General features: G+C 53.0%; 1 protein-coding gene across 1 annotated transcript; it reads left to right on the forward strand.

Moving 5' to 3' along the window:
• The first annotated feature begins 20,757 nt into the window (after window positions 1-20,757).
• On the forward strand, window positions 20,758-21,348 carry LOC136992956 (olfactory receptor 14J1-like). The gene has a single exon (XM_067302975.1). The coding sequence runs from the start codon at window positions 20,758-20,760 to the stop codon at window positions 21,346-21,348; it is 591 nt and encodes a 196-aa protein (XP_067159076.1).
• The last annotated feature ends 4,741 nt before the right edge of the window (window positions 21,349-26,089 follow it).

The following is a 26,089-nucleotide window of genomic DNA, read 5'->3' on the forward strand; positions in this document are numbered from 1 at the left end:
CTGCTTTGGTGCCTCTAGGAGGAAGGCTGCGTCCTGTCCCAGATTGTCCTACATCCTGCTTCTACAAAAAAAAGCGACCCACAGGAGAAATCAGTTTTGAGGCTCACCAAAGGATCTCAGCTTGTGGCCATGTTTTGTGCTGTTTCATCCCATATGACTTTGATCCTGTCCTTGAAAAACACCAAATCCCAAAGCAACCCCAAACCCCAGCTTCCCACACAGGTCTGCCCAGTGCAGAGACCTCTCAGTGCAGGGGCGCAGATGTGTCCTCTCCAGGGCTCCCGTTTTTCATATCTCACAGCCTTTGGCACCATCTGGGGATGTTCCTGAAGGATTTATCAGCAAGATTTGGAAAATAACTGGGGTGACGGGAAGTGTCTGCTTTCCAGAACATGAGGGGAAATCTCTCAGCTCTCTCCCTGGCTGTGCCATCTCCAAGGGTGGAGATCGCCGAGGGCACTGCCAAGGCTGAAGGCTCCTAACACCCTTAGTTGTTTCTCCTTTTGACTATGGCTGGTGTCTCTGCCACCAAGGCCCATGAGAAGACGTTATTTCCTTAAAGTGTTGTGGCCTTGCTGCCTCCTTGTCCCTTGGGAGCCCAGGAGGTACCGTATAATGTTCCTGAAGTTGGCATTGTGCACTCCACCCGCACACTGCCCACAAGAAGAGCCCTGAGCAATGTGTGATGGAAAGCACCACCCTACCCAGGGGCTGGCTGTCAGGGCCTGGTCACTCTGCTTGATAACACACATCAAGGTTGACTTTGCATCACAGCCACCCTTATGTTGCCTTTGCCTACATGCAATCAGGGCCTCCAACTTTCTCCTCTAATCAGCCCCTGGGGAGCCTTTCTTGATTATGGCCCTCAGTGGGACTCATTATCTTTCCAAGAAACTTGTGATTTGCTTCTTGAGAGGTTTCTTCAGCCTCTTCTCTGCATCTGAGGTTCATGGGCTTCGCACCAGATACACCCGAGGGGTCATTAAAATGCAAAAAAAAACCCCTAAGGAGCCATGCCTCTTCCCATAACTTTCTTCAGCTCGTCAATTCTTGTGTGAATAATTGGTAAGTTTGCAGGAGTGTATTGAAATTAGGCAGATTTCCATGAGCACCTGAAAATATGTCTGCTTCTTAAGCTTTCTTGATTCTTCACTTTTCAGAATATGTCATACCCACATTCCCCAATTCATACTGACCCACAGTGTCTCCTAATGAAGTCTGGACATGTAGGCAAAGCAGTATTTTTGATAGGAGACCTGTATGGAGAACCTTCCTCGCCAGCTCCCCAGCCCTGCCATTGCCCTCATCAGCCACTGGGGACTTCACATCACTCTGGTTATAATCGAACCTTTTTCCACTCAAGGCTGTAGCTGAATGTTACAGCTCATGTGCACCAATTCCCACCTGCTTTCCTTTAGAGAAGTAGTTGCAAGCAGACACAGAAGGGCTTTTTCTTAATTTCCAACAAGCAAATTATAATTTGGAACCGTTTAGTAAAAGATACAAGACTCTTGTCCACTGTATGTCAAGTCCAAGCTGCCTCCAGTGAGGTCCACTGCCCACAAGGCATAACCTGCCTTGAAATATTTTCCACAGATAGATAGGAAAGGATAGACAAGAAACACAACAAAGGAGCTGGCTAAAAAGACAAGGAGACTGCTGAAAGACGAGGCAAGCTTCAGACTCCCAGCAGCTCAGAGCAGCACCTGGAGAGTTGAGAGGTACCTGAATGGATAAAGAGCAAGGGGAGGAGGAAACTGGGAAACTATGGGAAGTGCATATGTCCAGAGAGTCTGATGCAAAGATGCCTTTAGAAGTGATCAGTTTAATCAGTTTAATCAGTGGAAATATGTGAGAGATATAGGTATCTGAAGATACCGAGAGTAAGGGGAGGAGGAAACCTGGAAAAAATGGAAAGTTACAATGTCCAGCTAGTGTGCTGTAAAGGTGATGTGAGAAATTGTCATTTTAATGAGGGCATGTGGAAGTAGAAGAGAGAGCCATAAAGCTCCTGGGGGTTCCGGACCATGCTGGTGGCTGTGCTACTCTTGGGGATCCCAGACTGGGGCGTTTCCTTATCAGAAGTCTGGAAAAGCCTTGATGCGAGACCCCAGAGCAGAGGGATTTTTCTGGGTGCTCAGTGACATCCATGCAGGACTTGGGACATATTGAGGGAAACCCATCCCACTCACACCCAAAACTTCCTGGGAACTTCCTGGGTGCTTGGGCCAGAGCAGGAGGGGATACAGGGGCATGGCCACGTCCCAGACTAGCCTCCATCAGGCCATCAGCTCCACAACACTTGTCAGCTTCAAGTGAGCTCTCTAAAGCAACACTTCTGACATTGGAAGCCATGCCCATGGAGAAAGGGAAGAGACCCCTGGTTGCAGGGCTGGGGCTCACAGCATCACAGAGGGTTGCCACAGGATGAATGAGCAAACAAATCCTTCCTTTCACAGTGACTCAGAAAGCCCCTTCTCTGACAGTACTCAAGGGGGATGGAGACTCCCTTCCACAAGAATTGCCCCAGGACAGTGTAGAGACAAGGAAGAGGAGTAAGGCTCTTTGTAGGGATGTTCTCAGGCTTCAGCAGCTGCAGAGCTGGGAGCTGGTCACCTCACAAATTTCTGAATGAGCCCAAATGCAGGTCCTGAGGCATTGCACTGCCTTCCAGGCTCTGCACTGGAGCCCAGACAGCAGCCCTGCAGTGTGTGGGCATGTCCTGAGAAGCCCAGGGTCAAAACGGTGGGACATCCAGGGAGCCAGATCTGTACAACCCCCTCAGGAAAGCCGGGGTGCCTGTGGTGGGGTGATCCGGGTGCCAGGGCTGTACAGCACCAAGAGAGCTACAGTCCCAGGGCAGGTCCAGGGTGCCAGAGACTGTACCCAGGGGAGAAGCGCTGCCTTGAGGTCATGCTGAGAAGCCCAAGGATCCACTGAGTCCCAGAGAGGAGAAACGGCTTTCCTCTGGCTCAGTCCAAAGGGAAGCTGGGCAAAAGTCATCGGAAATGGGAAAACTTCCCCAAATTTGCTACATGGCCTTGCCTATGGCTTTGGAGCCTAGTAGGGACCAGGGTCCCAGATAAAGCCCTCCGGAGGATGTGTGTTAAGGGCACATTTGCTCTTTTCTGGTGTATCATCTCTATCTTAAGCACTGCAGACCAAGAAACCTTGCTGAGGACTTTTAAAAGCAAAGAACCTGCTTTGGTGCCTCAAGGAGGAAGGCTACATCCGGTCCCACGCTGTCCTATATCCTACTTCTACAAAAAGAGCAACCCACAGCAGAAACCAGTTTTGAGGCTCACCAAAGCATCTCCGCGCAAGGCCAGGCTTTGTGCTGTTTCATCCCACATTAATTTCTCCTATCTTTGAAAAATGCCAACACCCAAAGTAACCCCCAAACCCCAGGTAACTACACAGCTCTGCCCAGTGCAGAGACCTATCAGTGCAGGAATGCAGAAGTGGCCTCTCCGGTGCCTCACTGGAGATATTTCACAGCCTTTGGCACTGTCTGGAGATGTTCCAGAAGGATTTATCAGCAACTTTGGGACATAACTGGGGTGAAGGGAGGTGGCTGCTTTCCAGGACTTGAGGGGAAATCTCTCTGCTCTCTCCTGGTCTGTGCCATCTCCATGGCGCTGACCTAATGAGCCCCCAGATGACATGAGCTGAGGTCACAGTGGGACGTGCCACATCACAGGGAGGTCTCCCCGGTGCCACAGGAGTGTACTCACTACCATGTGCCACTGGACACTGCTCACGTGTTCCTTATCACTGCCCTTTGGAGCTGCTCCATGGCAAGGGGTGCGGACAGGAGGCAGTGGGGCTGCATTGGGGGCCCCTCGCTGACAGCAGAGAAGCAGGGATGTGTTGGAGAGCTGTTCTGGGTTATGAGACAGGAAGAGCATCCTGTTTCGCTGGCTGGGGAGGCGAGCTGAGAGTAAGGGGGCAAGCGAGATGGAGAACTGCTGGACTGAGACCATCAGCCCGCACCACAGTTCCCTGTTCCCATCGCTCCAGCGGCTCTCCACCAAGGGTAAGTGCTTTGGGACCCCCTTCCCCAGGTGTTGTACAGAGACTGTTAATTCCCAAAATGGCTGTGGGTCCTTTGCTGTGGAGGTGAATGGAGAGGGTGGCAGCTGCCTCAAGAGCCTTGCCTGAGGGTCCCACGTGGCTCAGGGGACACTGTGGCAGCCAGGCCTCCTGGGTCCTGGGGATGGGGATGCCCTATCCCCTCATGGCAGGGGGAAATCCAGGGCCAGGTTTCCCTGGAAGTGGGTCCCCCTTTGGGACCTGGATCTGGCAGGAAAGGGGTCCTGTGTCCTGGAGACTGGGGTGTCCTGCAGCTCCTGTGGGGCTCTCAAGAGACTGCTGGAAACGCCCATGTTGGAAATGGATCCTTCACCTTGTAGTAAGCTCAAGGAATCTACTTGTTTGGGAGAACCTCTGTTGCTTCCCCCTGGATCCTTTTACGCTTCCAACTTGGCAGAGCATGTTTTGGGCTCAGAGATGTTGTCCTCAGATGGCCACAGCCCCTGTCCTCCTGCAAACTGAGGTCAGACCTCTGCACTCAAAAGACAGCCTGTTTGGGGGAGCAACTTGGAAACAGGTGGGGGTGCCATCGCCACCCCACAAGTCCCTGTGGCATAGGGCTGCCCCGGCAGGGCAGCGGCCAGGCCCCAGGGCCCCGCACTGCCCAGGCACACGGGGCCACGCTGCCCCCAGGCCCTGCGATGCCTCGCGCTGCCCTGTGCTGCCACCCACAACATGGCGCCTCACCGCGGGGGAGGGGGAGGAGCCGCCCGTGGGGTCACACAGGGCCGCAGTGTTGCCATGGCATCGCCCCCAGTGCTGCCCTCCTATTGGCCGGCCAGGGAAGGAGGGCAGGGCAGGGTTTGACTGGTGGCTCTGTCAGCCAATCAGAGTGTGGCATGTGGAAAAACAGCCATGAAAGGGGAGCGGGAGCCAAGCCATACGGAGGGAGTGGGTGGGAGCGGCGCTGGCGGGGCTGCGGGAGCCTTCAGCTGCCGGTGGGTGCCCTCCTGATGGGATGGGGGCAGTAGTGCTGGCCCCGGGGCTGCTTTCCTGCAGGAGCTGCAGCAGGGGCTGGTGGGGTCGTGACTACGGCACAGAGCGACCGGGGACAGAGCGGGGAGCTGCCCTGCAGCCAGACGTGGCGGCCTGCCCCGAGCAGCTGGGCCGGGCTGGCTGCTGGGGTTTGGGGGCAGGAAGCTTTGCCCCTGCCGGGGGTCGGAGACCCATTTGGAATCATTTCCTTGAGCCGCTGCTGCCACCGCAGCCCCCAGGGTGCTGCTCAGAGCTGCATTTGGGAGGTGCTGGGCAAAGTGTGAGCAGGCTGCTGGTGTCCTTGCGAGGGGCCCTTCCCAATGGTCTCGTTTGTTCTGAAAATGGCATTTGTGAGTGGCTCTGAGAGTCCTGGAGGTGGGAAGTGAGCAGGCCCCGGGCTGTGAGCGGATGTTCAGAGGCAATGCCTGTTGCAAGGCCTTGGAGGCCGTGAAGGGAATGGATGGGATGGAGAGCTGGGCTTTGTGTGTTGTGGGGCGCTTGGGGGTGCCCTGTGTGCTGCCATGTGTGGTGCTGTGACCTGTGTGTCGCTGATGCAGAGGTGGGTGTTGGCTGCCAACCCTCTGTGAGGTGTAGGGGTAGCGGCGTGTTACAATGCAGGGTGCCCTGTGGTAGAGCCAGGTGGTGGCCCCAGTGTTTTGCTGCTCAGCATGGTTGGAGGTGGCTGGAGAGAGCAGTGCTCTGCTCCCAAGGCCCAGCCTGCCATCACAGTGTCCTTCTGGGAGACCGGGGTGAGGACTGTTGGTGACCGTGTTGCCTCCTTGGAGCATCGTGGTGCGAGGCAGGTCTGCTCGCAGTGTGGTGGTTTCTGTCAGCTGAGGTTCAGGCTTGCAGTTTCGGAAGGTCTTGATGCTTCCGTGAGTCTTTGGGATGTTACTTACTCCCCTGGAGAAAGTCATCTTCTCCCTCCTTAAAGGCTTTCTGTTGCATCTGGACCCTCATTGCATCTTCCCATCCCAGACCCTAATCCATTCCGATCCCTCAGAGAGATGGGTAGTTAATGAAAGGAGTCAGAGCCATTTCTCCACTTTGTGCCTATGCAGACCCTTGCAGACAGGGGAGATGCCACCTCACGAGAAGTCAGGCCTCTGAGGGCAATGGGTGGCTCTGAGACACCTGTCCTTGGTGAGCAGTGGAGGTGGCATCTCCAAAGCTGCTGGTCCCTTTGGCAAGAGTCTCAGTCTAGCAGATTCCTTGAGGCTGCAATGGGGGAGATGTGGAGGTAGGGATCCAACGCCCTGCTCAAGGCAGGTGCCAGTAGATGAGGTGTCTTGGGTCCTTTTCCAGGGAAGTTTTGATCAGGCTCTCACCAATACAGCTCAGCATGGAGGGGAGACATTTGCCCCTGCCTGTTGAGACTGTGTAAGGCCAGCAGAACTGACAGTAACACTCTGATTCTTTCTTTCTTTCTTTCTAGGTTGCTCCACTCCTGGAGGTTCCCAGTGCAGTCCTAGAGCTCCTGAGGGTGGAGGCAGGATGCCAGGGTGTGTCCCTGTGCCTGTCAACATCTTTGCCAGCATCGTGAACCCTCTGTGAAAGCAGCTGCAAGTGAATGAGAAGAGGCTACATATGGATGCGAAGGCTTCCATAAGTACGTCTGGCTTCCGTGGGTGACTTGGGGTGTGGCTTCACCTCCTGGTACCTCTGCTGTGCTACAAATTCCATGTCCGACAGCTGCTGTTACTGCCAGTCGGATCAGCAAATGCTATTGTGTCCCCGCCTTTTCCTAGAACATTGTGGTGCCATATAGGACGAGTGCAAGACCCTTATAATAAATGCCTGCATGTCTTGAGTGCCTTTGTGTGAGGGCCACAAAGCGTCCATAGCTTGACCTGAGGAAGTCTGACAGCTCTTGGGCTCCTGGCTGTGCGAGGGGTGAAGATGTGTCCAGGGCCAGGTTGCCCGTGGCACCCAGCCCTCAGTGCTCTGTGAATGCAGCTGTGGAGCCTGGACTGCTGCTGCAGAGGCTGCGCAGCCAGGACAGCTGGCATTTCAGCAGCCGTCCAGTGTGGGGCTGTCTCATTGCTTGGGCCTCATGTCAAAGCCTCTGCACCCTTTGTCCCTTCCGCAGGGCTCCTTGTCCAAGTAAGTAAAGGAAAGGACCCGAGGTTCCTTTGGGCTCAGGAGCCCTTCTGGACTCTCTACTGTTTCTACACTGTATCTGTATCTTTTGTATTACTAAAGAAAATCCCCATCCCTGCTATCCCTAGGTGGAGGTTCCTTAGGGGATGGAGGTGGAAAGTAGCAGCCTGCTCTGCCCAAAGAAAGCAGGATCCTTCCCTCGGAAAAGAGCAGCATTGCCCAAGGAGCCAGCTCTGTCCCCGATCTTGTGCTGATCATTTGCACAGGCCTTGTGAGCCCAGAGTGCCTTGGCCACCTTGTGATGTCACCTCAAGAGCTTCACTGTGTGTCTGGGTTGAGGAGCCAAGGGAAGGCAGCGAGCAGAGCAGTGGCTGGGGAGTGTGCAAGAGGCGAGTGTCCTGCATGCATCTCTTCTTGGTGGCACCTGGTTGTATCAAGCAGAAGAGGCAGCTCTGTGGGGCAGAGACAGTGTGTTTGTAGACTAGGTGGCAGAGCAGAGGTCTGGCGTCAGGTTGATGCCTGCTGCAGTGCTGATCTGATCTGAGAGTGTCAGCAACCCTTTGCAGTGCAGCTGCTCCCTCAGCTGGTCTCTGTCCCTAGAAATGCACCAGAAATGGAAGTGGCGTCCTGCTGTCATTGTGTAGGTGCTGCAGTGCAAAGGCTCCCAGCTCGGACTTGATGGCACTAAAGGAAAAGCAAGACCAATTGTTCCCTCTTGTGATTTGTGTGCAGGGTGACAGAGTGGAGCTGTGCCATGAGCTGGAGAGAGTCTTGCCAGGAGATGACAGGTGTTTGCAGAAGACTGTTCTGTACGGAGTGATAACAGCTTAATCAAGGGACATGCAAGTGGCCCAGGTGAGCTTCTCCTCTCCTCTCACTTCAGCCTCAGCACCTGACAGACCAGCTCGATGCATATTGCTGATGTTTGTGTTTGTGAAGTCATTGGGGCTCAGGATCTGCTAGGCCACCAGCAGACACATTGCTTCTTTTTGTACGGGTGCAGGAGCACTTGGTAGAGCAGCAGTATGGAGATGAGTGTTGTTTGTGCTTCTGGGGATGGTGTGCCTCAGTCCATGCTAGGCCAGCAGCATGCACGTGGCTTCAGTGCAGACTGTGAGGTCACTTTTGTTTCAGTATTGAGAGGCCAGTGGTGGGCACATGGCTGCTGTTTTCGCTTGTGAGGTCATTCTTGCCTTCCTATATAATAGGCCAGCAGATGGCACGCGGCTTTGCTGAAGCCTGTGAAGTCACTACTTCCTCGGAATGGGATAGGCAAGCAGCAAGCAACGTCCGTTGATACACACTGTTAGGCCAGTTCTGAATATATAAACGACAGCCAACAAGGAAACACTATATCACTGTTTGCGATTCTGAGGTCACTTGTGGCTCAGTGCCTGCTAGGCCAGTGCTAGGTGCGTGGCTGCTGGTTTTGGTTGTGAGGTCAGTGGTGGCTCAGTGCCTGCTAGGCCAGTGCTAGGTGCGTGGCTGCTGTTTTCAATCGTGAGGTCACTTGTGGCTCAGTGCCTGCTAGGCCAGTGCTAGGTGCGTGGCTGCTGTTTTCAATTGTGAGGTCACTTGTGGCTCAGTGCCTGCTAGGCCAGTGCTAGGTGCGTGGGTGCTGTTTGTGGTTGTGAGGTCAGTGGTGGCTCAGTGTCTGATATTAAACTATCTGTTCTCTTTTATTCATTCTTGGGCACTGGTAATGAACAGAAGCAGTTAAATTCTTTTTTTTTTTTCCTAATTTTCTTGGTAGCAATACGGTGCCTCCTGGTTGGAGCACAAGGAGGGACCCCCAGCAGTTTTTTGTTACACCTTTTAAGGAACAGTAAGTTGTTACATATTCAGTACTTCAGTTTACATAACTACCACATCTATCCACGACTCTTATTTTTTACCAATCCCCTTGCCGTGTTATTGTATGATGCAGATCCATGGCAGCCTTTATTTTTAGCCATCTTATAACTGTTCATTAGCTGATTTGCACCTCTTCTGGTGGTACCTTTGAACAACTTTTGTACAGCTGCCTGGGTTAGACCGGCTTCTTTGCAGTTCTTCAGCTTCGAACGAAAACCAGGGCTAAGACAAGGTCAGATAAGATGTTCTGCTTGCAGGGCACCGTGACTTTGCATGTTCTTCCTCTGCAAAAGCTCAAGTATAGTGGACATTTTCTTAACATTCCCTCCTTTTATTTTTAAGCATACCTGCCTTCAATGTTATGCTGGTCTAGACTTATGTCCCCTTACACACGAGACCCAAGTGGAACATATTAGATGCATGCAGGAGACACAACAGAAAAGCACAGTTCCTAATGCCAGAATTAACATTAAAATTATTCGAACACATCTGGTCCACACTCCCAGATGCGGTAGCCATGACCACAGCCACGACCAGTCTGCTGCTAGGGCATTAGACAGGGCCTGCTCTTTGGGTATTCGACGGAAGGTACGAACATATTGTTGAATGACGTTCACAGCATATTCAATTTGTTTTGATATGTTTGCATAAAAGCAACAGGTGGTGTTTACCAGCACACACACTCCTCCCTGTGTGGCCAACAGGCAATCTAAAGCCCATCGATTTTGGACGGCAGATTGAGAGAGAGAGTTCACTTCAATTTGCCAATTTTTTGAGACATTGAGGTGTTTTGATAGGCATAAGGGACCAGGCGTCCAATGGTGCAGGTGCCAGCCCATCATGGTGGAAAACTCTTGTAGGCGTTGGTTCCACGTAAGCAGAATGACACGGATGTCACAATGGTTGGTTTCCCTACTAGGATGGTCTTGTTTCTCTGCCCTGTCCCCTATCAGGCATTGAGGCCCAAGTGACCTCACAACCACAAACAGCAACCACAGGACCACAACTGAACTATCAGGCACTGTGAGATAAGTGACCTGATGTCACGCTACGAAGATCTGATAGTAATGACTGAGACTGTAAAGTAATAAAAAACTACGTTTACTTCCTCACGCAAGCTCTTAGATTAGTAACATCCGTTAAAATAATGCGATTACCAATTTAGAAAGGATAGCCTGAAAAAGGATAGCCCGAAATCATCGATTATTGATTTAGAAAGGATAGCCCGAAATAATGCAATTACTGATTTAGAAAGGATAACCCGAAACCGTCAGTTACTGCGCTAGTAATTGGAAGCACTGCTTATCCCTACTTCAAGGCTTTCTTGTTCACTCTCTTAGTGAGAGGACTCTCAACCTCGAGGAGTTACCTTAACCCAGCGTCCCAGGAAAAGGGGAGGGAGGGGATACTCATAGTCCAGCCGGAGAGGATGGTCAGGTCACATTCCCGTCCCTGCTCAAACTCTCTTTGCTGTCAAGTCTCTTTTTATATGGCTGTGGCTCTGGGCAAACACTGCTTTTGCTGACCTCTACGAGTTTCATAATCACAGGACTGTTTGTTTGTCTGCTTGGAAGGACCCTGCTAGCGAGGCAAGACCACAACACCTCTGTATCGCTTCTCCCCTCCCTGCAGGTCCATGCAGATTCCTTGGCCTTGTCAGGCAGCAGAGTTCTTTAGCCGTTAGCTCTTCTAGTCTGCAGCCTTGAGCATATCAGTTTGCAGACTTTCTCAGTCCTGTTAACTCTTAACTCACTTGACAGTCCTTGCTGAATTCCATGAGGTTACTGACAACCCATTCCTCCTGCCTCTCTAGGTCCCTCTGAATGGCAGCCCTCATCTACAACCCATCCAGTTGTCTGCTCTTCTAGACTCCAACGTTCTAACGTGCATGCAAGAATATTGTGGGAGACAGTGTCAAACACCTTGCTGAACTCTCTTTAAAGGACATTTACTCTTCTCCATCCACAAATACAGTTATTTATTCATAGAAGGCAATCAGGTCGGTGAGGCAGAATTTACCCTTGGTAAATGCATGCTAAGTGTTCCCAGGCACCTTCTTCTTCTTCATGTGCCCAGAACTGTGTTTTGAGAGGATTCGCTGCATGACTCACTGCTAAGCAAAGTGTGGCTGAACTGCCTGCAACTCCCCAGGTTGCCCTTGTGGCCTTTTTGGAAGATGGATGTAACAATTGCCTTTCTGCAGTCATTGGGACTTCAGCCCATCTCCACAACCTTTCAAAGATGATAGCAAGTGGCCTTGCAGGGACAGCAGTCAGCTCTCATAGCATCCTTGGCTGCAGCCCATCCAAACTCACTGACTTGTATTGTTTGAGCTCTCACAAGTAATCTCTCACAACCCTCATCCACTGGTGGCTGTTTTTCTCCTCTGAAGTCCTGACTCAAGGCAGAACAGCCCGGGAGACCTTGCTTGTGGAAACGAAGCGGACAAGGGGTTGAGCTACTCAGGCCTATCTGAATCTGCCGCTACAAGATTCCCTGTCCCATTTAGCAGTGAGGCCACATTTTCTTTTTTTATTCTTTGATTCTTACTTGAAGCAGTAGCCGCTCATCTTCATGCCCTTGTCATCCCCTGCAAGTGTCAGTGCTAGGGGAGATTTTTCTTCCCTAACACCAAGCCTATGACCCTGGACAATATTTCTAAATGCCTCCTTGGCCTCTCCCTTCTTGCCCCTCTGTATGCTGCCCTGTTACCCTGGAGCTAAGGTGTGAGGTCCCTGTTTAGCCAAGTTGGTCCCCTGAGATATCTGCTAGTTTTACTGAGTGTGGGGATGGACCATCCTTGTGCTTGGCAGGTGCTGTCCTTAAAGACCTGCTGGCTTTCCTGAGCTCCTGGGCCCTTGACAGCTGCCTCGCATGGGTTCCCCCACTACACCCCTGCACAGGCCAAAGTCTGCTCTTCTCAAGTGCAGGGTCTGTATTCTGCTACTGTCCTTCCTCACTCTCCTCAGGATCTGGGAATGCACTTTCTCATGGTAATGGTAGGCAAGGCTGACACTTACTATCCCATCTCTGATCAGTTCCTCCTTGTTTGAAATTTTCACATACAAGAAAGCGTCACGCTTCTCATCCCATCTGGCAGCTGTGCGAAGAAGTTGTCCCAAGAGCAAGAAGAGGAGCAGCATGGACAGGAGGGGAAACAAGGAGCAAAGCTATGATCCTGGTGCCAAAGGAGGCAAGGAGAGAGAGGGGGGGGGGCTTGGGAAAGCCTTCAGCTTACCCAGTTGGGCATGCCGCCTCACAGACAATGACATGGCAGGGCAGTCACTCTCAGCCCCCTTGTCAGGCAGCATGAAATGGGCCTGTGGCAGGAGAGATGCCCCTCTCTCCTCTGGCAGAGGTCTGGATGCAGAGGAGGTGGCTCATGCCCTGGACTCCATCTATTGACAGCCCATTCCTCCTGCCTGCCTAGGGCCCTCTGAATAGCAGCCCTCAAGCATATGGCTGGGGTCCCCTGCAGTTTTTTTGTCCTCAGCGAGCATAGTGAGTATTGCCTCTTCCATGTCACTAATCAAGTCATCTGGTTGTCCAGCCATCTAGGTGGTAAACTTCTAAACTGTATTCCACAAGGATATTGTGGGAGACAGTGTCAAACACCTTGCTCAAATCAAGTTGAAAGACATTTTCTGCTCTCCAAACACAAATAGAGCTATGCAATACTAGAAGGCAATGGGGTTGGTGAGGCACAGTTTACCCTGGGTCCATCCATGCTGACTCTTCCCTATGACCACCTTCTCCCTAATGTGCCCAGAAATGAGTGGACTCACTCCATGACACACTCCTCAACCAGTTGAGGCTGAACGGCCTGTCATTCCCTGGGTTGCCCTCCGGGCCTTTCTTGAGAGTGGATGTAACGATTGCCTTTCTGCAGTTATTGTGGAGGGACCACACCCCATCTCCATGACCTTTCAAAGATGACAGAGGGCGGCCTTGCTACGACCGTGGCCAGCTCTCTCAGTGTCCTTGGATGCAGCCGTTCCAAGCCCCCTGACTTGTAGGGGTGGAGTTCTTGCAAGTCATCCCTCACTCAGCCCTCATGCACTGTTGGTTGCTTTTCTCACCTAGAGCCCTGACTCTAGGCACAACAGCCCGGGAGACCTTGCTGGAGAAAACGGAAGCCAAAAGGGCACTGAGCTCCCACCATTCAGCAAAGAGCCAACATTTTCCTTTCTATTCTTTACCATAGCTGAAGCAGTAGCGGCCCTTCTTCATGCCTGACAGTGTGTACCCTCTGAGAGCTTTGGCTTTCATAACACCATCCCTACTCCAGTGAACACGGTTTTTGACTTCCTCCTTTGCTGCGTATCCCTCCTTCTGCTTTGTCTTTGGTGTCATATTGCCCTGGAGTTGAGCTGTGAGTTCCCGTTTTACCCTGGTTTCCCCTTCTCATGTTATTTCCCTCTGCCAAGAAGAGATCCATGATCTCTTCAAGCACTCGGAGGCTACTACTGTACTGCCCTTCACCTCCATTTCACCAGGCTGAAGAAGCCCAGGTCCCTCAGCCTCTCCATACAGGCCATGTGCTTCAGGATACTAACCCCATCTTGGAAGATTCATCTGGACCCTCTCCAGTTGTTCCCCATTCCTCCAGCACTGGACGGTCCACACTGGGACACACTATTCCAGATGCGGCCACACCAGGGCTGAGTTGAGGGGGATAATATTTCCACTTGTCTGGGTGGCCACACTCTTCCTGAAGCAGCCTTTTATGCAGCTGGCCTCATCTGCAGTGAGCATGCACCATGGCTCATATGGCATCCCTCGTAATGTCCAGGCCCTTCTCCTCAGGGTCACTCCTCTGACGGTCAGGTGCCAGCCTCTCCTGATGCACAGGCTGTTCTGTCCCCTGATGCAGGACCTGCCCCTTCTCCTTGTTTGACAGCATGAGGTTTCTGTTGGCCAAATCCCCAAGTTTCTCAGGGCCCCTCTCGACTAAAGCTCCCTTTTGTCAGCTGTAAATGAGTGTGTGCAGATGGCTCATCCTGTCTTGTGGTGCCTCTGACAGGATAAGAGCAGGAGGACCTGCAGGACACTATGCATAATAAAAGGAGGTAGTCGTTTAAAGGGACTGCTGGCAAAGGTAGGGATCACCATGGCAAGCATCTCAGAGAAGCCAAGTTGAATGTTCAAAGAAAGCAAATCCAGGGTCAAGGGGAAAAGGGTAAACAGGGGTTGGCTGACTTCATGGGAGGGTATCAGGTTGGTAAAAGAAAACAACTTGGAATGTGGAAAAGAGGGAAAAATGCAATAAAAAGTGAAGAAGAAAAAAAAAAGAGGCTATTTGTGGGTACCTGCCAAGCAACTCTGAATTTGAACTACTCTGGAGCAGGAAATGAAACATGCATTTGATCTGATCATACTTTTGTGAGATCTGCTTCCATGATCACAAGCAAGCGGAATATTTTCCCAAGAGAAGACTTGGGAAGGAAATGCACAATCATTCCATCTAGAAGGGACCCCAGGATGTCTCTGGCCCAACCTCCTTCCCACAGCAGGGTCAGCTATAAGGTCCGATCAGGTTGCTCAGGGATTTACCCATTTCAGACTTGAAAACCTCTGAGGATGGAGATGGCACAGCCTCTCAGGGCAAAAGGCCCCAGTGCTTGACTCTCTGGATGGGGCAAAAGTTTCTCCTTACACCCAGCATGAACCTCTCTTCTTTCAGCTAATGCCCATCGGCCTTCACCCTCGCATCATGCACAACAGTGAAGAGTCTTGCTCCGACTGCTTGATGATGTCCTGGTAGCTATGGCGAGACTGCTATTAGGTGTCCCCAAAGCTTTCTCTTCTCCAGGCTGAACAAACACAGCTCCCTCACCTCCCAGAGTGACAAAGTCAACATTACCTGTGTATGTCTAGGAGGTTTAAGGCTCTTTTAGTCCTTCTGGATATTCTTGGATCAGCAAAGGACCTCATGGATGTTAGAGTGCAATCACCCTTACTCCATTACTTTCTGCATATATCACACTCATTTGGCATCATGTTGTAATGTACAGGTGTTGTAGGCTGTGGAGGGGGCTCACTCTGGACAAACAGTCACTCATAATGAACCCTTGAACTGGAAACCTTTCAGGCCGAAGAGGCAACCTCACACCACTAGGAGGGGCTGGTTCTCGGGAGGCCATGTCGGGTGATAACCCACATGCAGCAAAGGATTTGCTGCCTGCAAGAATTGCAGTGGCTATTGCCAGAGAGGACAAAATCACCAAATCATTGAGGCTGGAAGGGACCTTGGGAGGACTGTCATCCAACCTCCTGCTCACTTAGGAATCAACACTGAGTTCACACCAAGTTCTTGAGGGCTTTGTCCAGCTGAGTCCTGCAAAACTCCAAGAAGAGAGAGTCCATAACCCCTCTAGACCCCACTTCAAATGCTTCAGGATCCTCATTGATTTTTCTACCTCATATACAATTTTGATTGCACTTGTTTCAGCTTATAACTTTTGCCTCTCATTCTCCTGCCATGAATTCCTGTAAAAACCTGGTTCATTCTCAGTGGCAGCCTTAAGTTGGGAAGCTGCTATGAGTCCTCCCAAAAACCTTCCCTTTTCTATGCTGAACAAGCCCTGTTCCCTCAGCCTCTCCTCACCAGGCAAGTGCTCCAGCCCCCAACCACCTTGGGGGCCTGCCACTGGACTCACTCCATGTGATCAACAGCATTCATCTACAAGGAGCCCCAGCTGGACTCAGTATCTAGATGGGCTCTGATGAGTGTTGAGTAGAGGGAGATAATCACTTCCCTCCATTTCCTGGCTGTGCTCCTGTTCATGCAGCCCAAGATGCTGTGGCCTGCTTTGCTGCCAGGGCACGCTGCTGGCTGATGTTCAGCTCACTGCCCACAAAGACTCCCAGATCCTTTTTCTGCAGAGCTGCTGCTCAGACAGGCAGTCCCCAGCCCATATCACTGCAGGGTGTTGGTCTGCCCCAGGGGCAGGACCTGCATTTGTCCTTGTTGAATTTCCTGACAGTCCATTCCTCCTGCATGCTGATGCTCATCTGAATAGCAGCCCTCAAACATATGACTCTTTCTCCTGATGAGGTGTCATCTATACATGTAATGAGTGTTGCATCCTCCAGGTCACTGATTAACCTGTTAGATAGGACAGGTCCGAGTAGAGACCCCTGCATACTCCACCTTTACCTGGCTTCCTGGTAAAGCATCACCCATTTGAAAAATACCCACCTCTGAGTTCCATCGTCCAACCAGCTTTTTACCCACCTGTGTGTCTACCCATCTTATCATAATGCCTTACTGTATTCCTCATTGCCCTCACGATATAGGACTCCACTGTTCCATAGTCACTGCAAACAAGGTTTCCACAGATTATCACAGCCCTGATCTGTGCTTCCTTGTGTGAGTACCAGATCCAGGTGAGCATCACCCTTACTGGCCCATCAGGGAGCTGTGCTTGGAAGCTGTCCCTGACAGCCTCCAGAAATCTCCTGGACTGCTTGCACCCTGCTCTTTTGCCCTTCCAATGAATAACAGGGAGATTAAAGTCCCCCCAGAAGAGCAAGGCCCTGTGATCCACTGACTTGCTCAGGTTGCTTAAAGGAGACTGCATCCACCTCCTCACCCCCATCAGGGGTCTGTAACCCCGATCACAATGTCACCTTTACTCTGATGCTTCCCCACAAGCTCTCACCCAAACCCTTGTCCATCCCATGCAAGAGCTCCATCCATCTGAGCTGTCCCTTCACACCAAGGGCATCCCCCCTGCTCATCTTCCCTAACGGTCTTGCCTGCAGAGCTTGTACCCTGCCATCACAGCCCTCCAATCATGCTAATGGTCCCACCACACCTTGGTTATTCCAACCATGTTTCAGTCCTGTGAAAGCTTTGCAAGCTCCATCTGCTCTTCTCTGTGCCCCAGGATACATGCATTTGTGTATATTTGGGTTACAGAGCCTCAGCTGTGGCACAGAGAAAAGATTTGTAATGGTGAAACCTGTTACCACGAGCCAAGGACATGGTGTGTGCAATGGTCCCACTTCAGAGCAGAGCCATGCTGGCCTAGATAGCAGGTGGCAATGTAATGGTGGAACGAGGTTCCCACTAAGAGAGCAAAGCCTGCAGTGCTCAAGGCCAGCGAGAAACAGAGCTGGGCTGTGCAGGAATGGCAGGAGAGGGGTTGGCTGCCTGAGCTGATTTGCAGCACCTTGGGGCCTGTGACAGAAGTGAAGCGATCTCCAGGCAGGACAAGTGCCCCTGAAGAAGTCCCTAGGCCTGTGCAGCCTGTGATCCAGGCACCCTGAGGTCATCATTAGCCCATTCCCTGTTTGTATCATCTGGGGGTGCAAAGAGGTTCAGGAGGAGGAAAACTAGAAGGTTTTAAGGGTGCAGAGACTAGAGCAGAGACCTTGGTGGGATGTGCCTCTCCCATTTATGAAGCATGCTTGCCTGTAGTTCGGAAGGACTTGGCCTAAAGGCAGTGGTGGGATCCAGTTGTTTGGGCACAAGTAGGAAACCTGAGATGTCCTGGGGCACTTGCCCAATAACCACCCCAAAGGGGCATGGTTTTCCTAGAGGTCCCGTGGTGTATCTGCTAGAGAGATATAGTTGTGCTGGAACCCCCAGGCATCCAACATGGCCCTGCAGGCCTATTTCCATGTCACTGAATCAAGTGCCTGCACTGGATGACATCAACTGTTTGCAGTGTCGGGATCTGCATGTGTCTCAGCATCATAGTCAGTGGAGCTCTGGTAGCAGGGCGCATCTAGTATCATTGTAGGTGGCCAAGGCAATTCCACGCCTGGCCCCCCAACTCATGCTCTAGAAGGATGTGGGTGTCACACTTGCTCCATCAGAGCAAGCAAACACTGGCACATGTCCTCCAGCACATCTGTCTCTTCCAATGTCACCAGGTGTTTGTGTGTGACCAGCTGACTGCCACCTTCCATCTCCAGTGATTATAGCAGGAGCATGGACCAAGGTCTCGTCTGCAGACATCCGTGCTGTGCTCACTTCTGCCTGGGCAAGGGGACTCCCACCCCCTTTGTGTTTTTTTATGGAGCTCATGAGAAGGATCTGAATCCCACACCAGTCCAGGGCCTTCTAAAGCACCCTGAGAAGCCCAAAATGACTCATCTGAATCAACACCTGAACCATATGTGAATGAGCTCCCTTCTTGTCCCCATCTAGGTGTCCTGCCTAGCTAAGAGATGGGAATAGGAGCTTCAAGAGTGGGACATTTCCAGCTATCATAGATAGCCATCCTCTGATGAAATAAATTGCAGTGCTGGAATCAGTCTCTCTCCACTCTTTAGCAAAGGACAATAGCTGATTATTTTAGTCTACCTCAGTGAACATTTCCCAGGAGGATGGAGCAGAAGACCTGCATGGTCATGCATAGACCAAGATCTCACATGCAGACATCCATGCTGTGCTCACTTCTGCTTGGGACAGGGGAATCCCACCTCCTCCATGTTTTTTGTGGAGCTCACAGGAAGGATCTGAATCATATGTCACCCTGGGGCCTTCTAAACCAGCCTGAGAAGCCCAAACTGACTCATGTGAATCAATACCTGAACAATGGGAAAAGGAGCTCTGTTCTTGTCCTCATCTAGGTGTCCTGCCTAGTTAAGAGGTGGAAATAGGGGCTTCCAGAATGGGACGTTTCCACCTTTCATAGATAACCATCCTCTGATGAGACAAATTGCAATGCTGGAATCAGTCTTCTTTCAGTGCTTAGAGAGGGACCATCAGTGATTATTTTAGTCTACCTCAGTGAACATTTCCCAGGAGGAGGGAGCAGAAGGGACAGAAAAAATCATGCCTTCAGCTGGTCCTCTGCTCCTGAGTGGGGCCAGGCTCCTGGGGTGGAGGGAGCTCGTGGCAACCTGGCAGCACTGCCCAGAGACAGCTGTGTACAGGAGCAGCTCCTCTGCAAGGAGCAGCAGAGCTCCAGGCACTGCTTGCTGCTGCTGACATGAGAGGAGACAAGGCAGAGAGAAGTGCAAGGCAGTGTGGAGTGGGAGGAGAGAGGAGAGCTCCTTGTGGGAGAAATCTTCACAGCCCCTGACACAGTAAGTCTCTGGCTGCAGAGCAATGCTACTGCCGTTCCTGGCAAGGTCTTGAAACCCATCCAGTCACACAGTTGGATTTTTAAGGATCGCTCTATCGGTTTCACCTTTACAGAGTAGGAGGAGATGCTTCAGAGCAGGGATTCCCAGTCACAGCGCCACAGGGACAGGGCATGCTGCTACCTTCTCCCAGGGATCCTGCAGGGGGTGAAACCTGGGTGTGCTCAGAGATCTGTCCAGGACTGAAATTCAGAGCAGTATCTCTGCGCCCCAGGGTGCTGTGTGCCTGGAGCAGTGACTCTGCTGCCCACAAGGGTCAGCACTCAGCCTGCCTGGGGAGCTCCCCACGGCAATGTGGGGAGAAGCTCTGGGTGGGAGGAGAGACCCGCAGCAGGGCAGCTTGAGCCTCCTGTCAAGAGGATGCCGAATGGGTCAGGTCTGCCTTCAGCTCCAGCTCACTCCCAGGACATTTCTGGAGGGGACTTTCCAAAAGGATGGTCAGGGCAGGGAATACATGAAAGAGAAGGAGCTGTCATGAGTCTGTGCTTTCAGTTTGATTCTCTTTGGGTGGGGTGAAATGGGATTGGATCTGTCAGCTTTAGACAGGGGACTGAGACAGTGACAGTGAGAGAGGAGCAGCTCTGGGAGGGACTCAGCAAATGCCTCCATCCACCCCTCAGCCTAAGGACAGAACCAGCATCATCTTTCCAGCCTCACCATGGTTTCTCTCCCCTGCTCCATAGCACCTGCAAACACAGAGGTGCCCTGGGCAGCGTCCTGCCCCCGGGAGGTTTCTGCAGGGCAGAGCTGAGCTCTCAGCAGGTGGGATGGTGTGTGTGAGCACTGAGAGGGGAGAGACGTGGGGACAGAGAAACAGCTCCGTGCAGGGATGGCTCCAGGCAGCAGAGTCATGCTCCAAGTGTGAGAGGAAACTGTCAACTCCAATGTCTCCTCTCCTCTCCCAGCCAGCACAGCCCTCTGCTCTCAAGGCTGGTGGGTCCTGGGCAGGATTCATTTCCTCGGCTGAAAATCCCTTCAACATAATGAGTGGATGAAATCTGACCAGAACTGAGAATATAAAAGTTAAGTCACCCGTGTTCCCATCTACACAGTGCTGTCAGTTAGGGCTAACTCCTCTGGAGCTCTCCTCAAGTCAAACTCAGCAACCACAATCCAGACCTCAAGCGATGGAGCTCAGTGAGGGTGCTGCTGAGAGGGGGAGAGGTAATGCGTGCGTGTTTAGGGTGGGGGGTGGGGACAGTCATGAGGAAGTGGTGCTCAGAGAAGTCTGCCCTAACTTATCAAGGTCTCTTCTTCCTCAGACAGTCCCCCTGTGCCTCAAAGGAGCAAATGTCCAACAGCAGCTCCTACAACGAGTTCCTCCTCCTGGCATTTGCAGACATGCGGGAGCTGCAGCTCTTGCACTTCTCGCTCTTCCTGGGCATCTACCTGGCTGCCCTCCTGGGCAACGGCCTCATCATCACAGCCGTAGCCTGCGACCACCACCTCCACACCCCCATGTACTTCTTCCTTCTCAACCTCTCCCTCCTTGACCTTGGCTTCATCTCCACCACTGTCCCCAAATCCATGGCCAATTCCCTGTGGGACACAAGGGCCATTTCCTACTTGGCATGTGCTGCTCAGGTCTTAAGTTTTGCCATTTTCATGTCAGCCGAGTATTCTCTTCTCACAGTCATGGCCTATGACCGCTATGTTGCCATCTGCAGACCCCTGCACTACGGGACCCTCATGGGCCCCAGAGCTTGTGTCAAAATGGCAGCGGCTGCCTGGGCCAGTGGTTTTCTCCATGCTCTCCTGCACACTGCTGACACCTTTTCAATACCACTCTGCCAAGGCAACACAGTGGACCAGTTCTTCTGTGAAATCCCCCAGATCCTCAAGCTCTCCTGCTCAGACTCCTACCTCAGGGAAGTTGGGCTTATTGCAGTTAGTGCCTGTTTAGTCTTTGGGTGTTTCGTTTTCATTGTGCTGTCGTACGTGCAGATCTTCACTGCTCTGCTGAGGATCCCCTCTGAGCAGGGACGACACAAAGCCTTTTCCATGTGCCTCCCTCACCTGGCTGTGGTCTCCCTGTTTGCCAGCACCTCATTTTTTGCCTACCTGAAACCTCCCTCCATCTCCTCCCCAGCTCTGGATCTGGTGGTGACTGTTCTGTACTCCGTGGTACCTCCAGCAGTGAACCCCCTCATCTACAGCATGAGGAACAAGGAACTCAAGGATGCGCTGAAGAAACTTGTTCACTGGGTACAATGTCAGTGCCAATAACTATCCCATGTGCTTCCACTCATCGTGCACAGCGATTTTGGCAGCAGGGCTCTGTGTTATTCATTTCTTTCCCCCCACCCCTTACTTTTCTCTAGTCCATTCTTGTAAAAAGAAAAGGAAAAAAAGGGTTTTGGTTCATACCACTTGTCCTCAGGAATCTCTCATTTGAATCTTACCCAGATGCCATGCTGAAGCAGGAAGCCAGGCTTCCCCCTTCATCAGCAGAGAGGGGGGAACCTCAGAGCCTGCTAGTCGGAGCTCCCACGGATGCCCCCAGTGCAATGCAGAGAGTTTCCCTTTGCAGGGTCTCTTTCGGCACTGACACCAAGGGAACTCAGGGGCACAGAGTCAGGCTCAGACGAGTACAGGTGGGATAAGACCAAGACACTATGGTCATGGCTGTGCCTGGCCCTGCACCTCTCGGGTCCTGACCTGTCCCTGTCCCTGTCCTGCTGACCTGACTCCACATCTCTACCTCGGACCTGTCTCCAACTGTAGCCAAGAAAGCCTTGGCAAGGGAAGCTGGAGTCCAAGGAGATCCCAAAAAAGGCTGTAAATGCAGAAGGTGACCCTATATCCATAGCAGCAACTCCCTCCTGACAGCCAAATCAAAGTTGTCAGGAGGGCTTCAGATTTGGGCCCTCTACCCAGGGAACACTGCATGCAGAGTCTTAGCTGCATGAAGAAGCAAAAGCAGTCACTGGGGGTCTGATTTGATGATGCCCAGTTATGACAGCAGGTCTTTCTGTGTCACAGCTTGACTGTTTATGAATCATTTGCAACTGGTTCCTGCTAGAAAGAGGATGTTGTCAGGAACAGTAAGCGTAGGGCTGCTCCGTGCAGCAAGCGGAGCCGGGAGCTGAGGGTGCCTGCAAGGCAGGCAGGACAGGGACCCACCGATGAGACGTGCCGTCCCACAGTGCCTGGACAAGAAGAGCAGAGCAGGTTTGGGGATGGTAACCAGGGTCAGGCACACTTCAGCAATGGCCAGACAAGACTGGAGGGCTCCAACCAGCCCTGCTTTGCATGGGAGCTTGGACTGGAGACCTCCAGAGGTCCCTTCCCACCAAAACTCCTCTGCGACTCCATGAATTCTTGATCCTCAGCCTCTGCTCTGGCACGGCTGGCAGGGGGATGAGAGCACCTGGGGCAGGGCAGAATGAGCTCGCTAGCTGAGTGTCGGGGGAAGATCCAGAGGTCCCTGCCTGGCTCAGCTCTGGGCTTTGGAAAGCTCCCTCATGCACCCCAAGAGACCCCATCTGCCTCTTCCACCCTCCCTGTGCCCCCCTCCCATTGGCCAAACCGGAGTCCAGCATCGCCTGGGTACTCTTCCCCATGGGGAGGAGAAGAAGAGCTTTCAGCAGCCCCACACTCACTTCTCCACCCCTGGCCTTTGCAGTTGCGTGTCCCTGGCTCTGCCTACTTCCCTTCACCACAGTCATGGCTGCACTGAACCCATGAAAATCCCAGTGCTCCCACCCGGGAGTGGGCATCCACCCCTAACCTGGAGCCTGACCGGCCACAAAGACATCACCCGTCCAGTGCCCTGGCCGTGCAGACAAGGGCAGTGGTCTTTGCCCCAATTTCCCTGCTCCTCCCCTGATCCCGGCAGTGTTGCTGATATGCCCATGTCAAACCCTCCTGCTGCCAGACTGCCCCGGGCCTGAGGCAGCTCCAGCTCCCTCCAGGGCTGTGCTGGAGGCTTTCAGGAGTGGGCTGAGGTGGGGCTGGCAGTGCCAGGGTGGGTCAGGAAAGGGCAGCTCCCCTCTGCCACACTGGGGCTGGGGCTGAGGCTGGGCCGGGGGGTGGGCACAGCATTTCCCTGAGGAGCTCCCTGAGGAGTGGCTCCCGGGGATCCTTCACCTCTGCCCTGGCAGCAGCACCAGTGCTCAGGGTGTCGGGGTGGATGTGCACTGAGGATGGAAGGGGCACGGGCTGCCCAGAGGGAGCATTGAGACCTTGTCTATGCACAGAAGGATGGAGTGAGGAAAGGCAGAGCTCAGCTGGAGCAGGCACCAGAGACCTCAGACATGGAGAGGTCTGTGCTATTATTAAATGACTCTTAAATAATCCCCCAGAGTCTGGGCGGTCTGAGCACCTGCGCCATGCCCATTCTGGGCTGGGCCCCACTTGGGGGTCAGCAGACAGCCGAGCTCCAGGATCTGCCGGGCTCTGGTGCAGAAGAGAGGCCATGCAAGGCTGCCCTTTTCCCCTCCGTCGGGATACAGTGACCTGCAGGAGGACGCAGCTAGCCAAGCACCACCCCACAGCTGGGGTGAGCAGCCAGTGCTGGAAAGGGGTGATGTGAGGGGCTGATCTGGGACAATGGCCCTGGGGCAGCTTCCCCAGTGTGTCCATGCAACACAAGGAACAACCTGGGCTCTTCTCTCCTGCACCCACCATGTGCTGGTGCCTTTCCCAGGAGACCTGCATTTGCCTTGCAGGTACACGGCCAAATGCTCCCACACTGCTGTTCACACACAGTAGCTGCCTGCTGGCATTTTTTCCCTCCTGGGCCCTTTCCAGCCCAGCCCAGATCATCCCCAGCTCTCCCCACCTTCCCTGCCCTCTCCCCAGCCCACCCACCAGAGCAGCCCAAGCTGGTGGTGGCCCCCAGCAGTGCCCGTTACAGGGGACTGCAGAGCTCTGGGCACTCACTCCTCAGCCACAGCCCCTCTGAAGGGCACAGCAGCTCCTGGGGGGCAGAGAGAGGTGTGAGCCCATCGGCCCCAGGGCTGGGGGCCAGCAATGGCACAAGGAAATGGAGGCCACTCACTCTGTGTCTCCACTGCTCTCATCACCAGGAGATCCTTAACCCTGGCTGCCTGCAGCCCCTCTGGGCAGCCCCTCTCCCCAGCACAGCACAAGAGTCCTGGCCCCGGGGCTCCTCAGGCAGCTCCAGTGACAGGGCAGCCTGCCCCGAGCTGACACACACACAAACAGGTTTTCATTTATTCTTTTCCACAAACACACAATTGCTGCTTTGCTCTTCTCTGGAGACATCCCTGCTCCCCAGAGAGCCTTTCCCCAGGTCAGTGTGTCCGTGCTGGCCTGCCTGGCCATTCCTGCAGCCCTCCCCTGTGCTCCCTGCAGGGATCCGGGCTGGCGGTGCTGCTCTGCAGGGCGAGCGGGCTGTGGGGTCCCGGGGTGACTCCACACTGGCTGTGCTGGTCCAGGCAGACCCAGTTGGCCCAGCATCATTGCACCTGACACCCCCCCTCCCCAGTGTCTGTGTATATGCAGGATGCTTGGAACAATCACAGGGCATTTCACATTTTTCAGGATGTGTTCAGAGGTGTCATTAGACCCAGCCCACTCCCTCTCCTGAGATTTGGTACGTTCCTCAGTTTGGCCCTTTACCTTTGGTGACTCCACATGGTTTTGGGAGTCTCCACTCACTGCCCATCCCCGGCACACGCTGCCCTGTAGATCCCCTCTGCTCTCCGGGTGGCTCCATAATCCCTTCTGGAAGGATGGGCATCTGTGACCAGCCTGGTAATATGTGGGAAAGTCCCCGGCAGATACCTCTTGACCACTCAACCACTCCAGGGACACTGAACACCCACTGGGCACCCTAACACATCACCCTATGAGTGTATCCCCCTTAGCCCATGGAAAACCCAGGCATGGCCACAGGGCCTTTTCGAGTGCAATTCCCTGAGCACATTCTTGGCTCCAGCTTGGGAAGAAGAGCCCAGTCCTCAGGTAGTGTACTGATGAAAACCCCTTTTATAACAGAGATGCTGCAAGGGAGGCCAGCTCTGACACAGTGCTCGGCAGATTTACAGATGGCCTCTGGGTCAGACAGATGGGGTTTGTGCCTCTGGAGAAGACATGAATTCAGACGTTTGTGTACAAACATGCTTATCACAGACAGAATGCCCAAACCACAAATGTTGCCTGAGATTGCTTGGAAATTGCTTGTGAGGAGACATGGGCAACTTATTGCTGCTGAAACCGCACCAGCTGAACCAGTTTCTTCAGTGCCTCCTTGAGCTCCTTGTTCCTCATGCTGTAGATGAGAGGGTTCGTTGCTGGAAGCACCACTGAGTACAGAACAGTCACCACCAGATCCAGAGCTGGGGCGGAGATAGAGGGGGGCTTCAGGTAGGCAAACATGACAGTGCTGATGAACAGGGAGACGACAGTCAGGTGAGAGATGCACGTGGAAAAGGCTTTGTGTCGTCCCTGCTCAGAGGGGATCCTCAGCACAGCAGTGAAGATCTGCACGTAGGACAGCACAATGAAAATGAAACACCCAAAGCCTAAACAAAGACTAACCACAATAAGCCCAACTTCCCTGAGGTGGGATTCTGAGCAGGAGAGCTTGAGGATCTGTGGGACTTCACAGAAGAACTGGTCCACTATGTTGCCTTGGCAGAGGGGTATTGAAAATGTGTTCCCAGTGTGCAGGAGAGCATGGAGAAAACCACTGGCCCAGGCAGCTGCTGCCATTTTGACACAAGCTCTGCTGCTCATGATGGTCCCATAGTGCAGGGGTCTGCAAATGGCAACGAAGAGGTCAAAGGCCATGAGAGTGAGGAGATAAAACTCTGCTGCAAATAAAAAAAGGAAGAAAAAGACCTGGGCAGCACATCCTGAGTAGGAAATGGCCCTGGTGTCCCACAGGGAATTGGCCATGGATTTGGGGACAGTGACGGAGATGTTGCCAAGGTCGAGGAGGGAGAGGTTGAGGAGGAAGAAGTACATGGGGGTGTGGAGGCGGTGGTTGCAGGCTACA

This window comes from Apteryx mantelli, chromosome 11, assembly GCF_036417845.1.
Source record: "Apteryx mantelli isolate bAptMan1 chromosome 11, bAptMan1.hap1, whole genome shotgun sequence".
NCBI lineage: Eukaryota > Metazoa > Chordata > Aves > Apterygiformes > Apterygidae > Apteryx > Apteryx mantelli.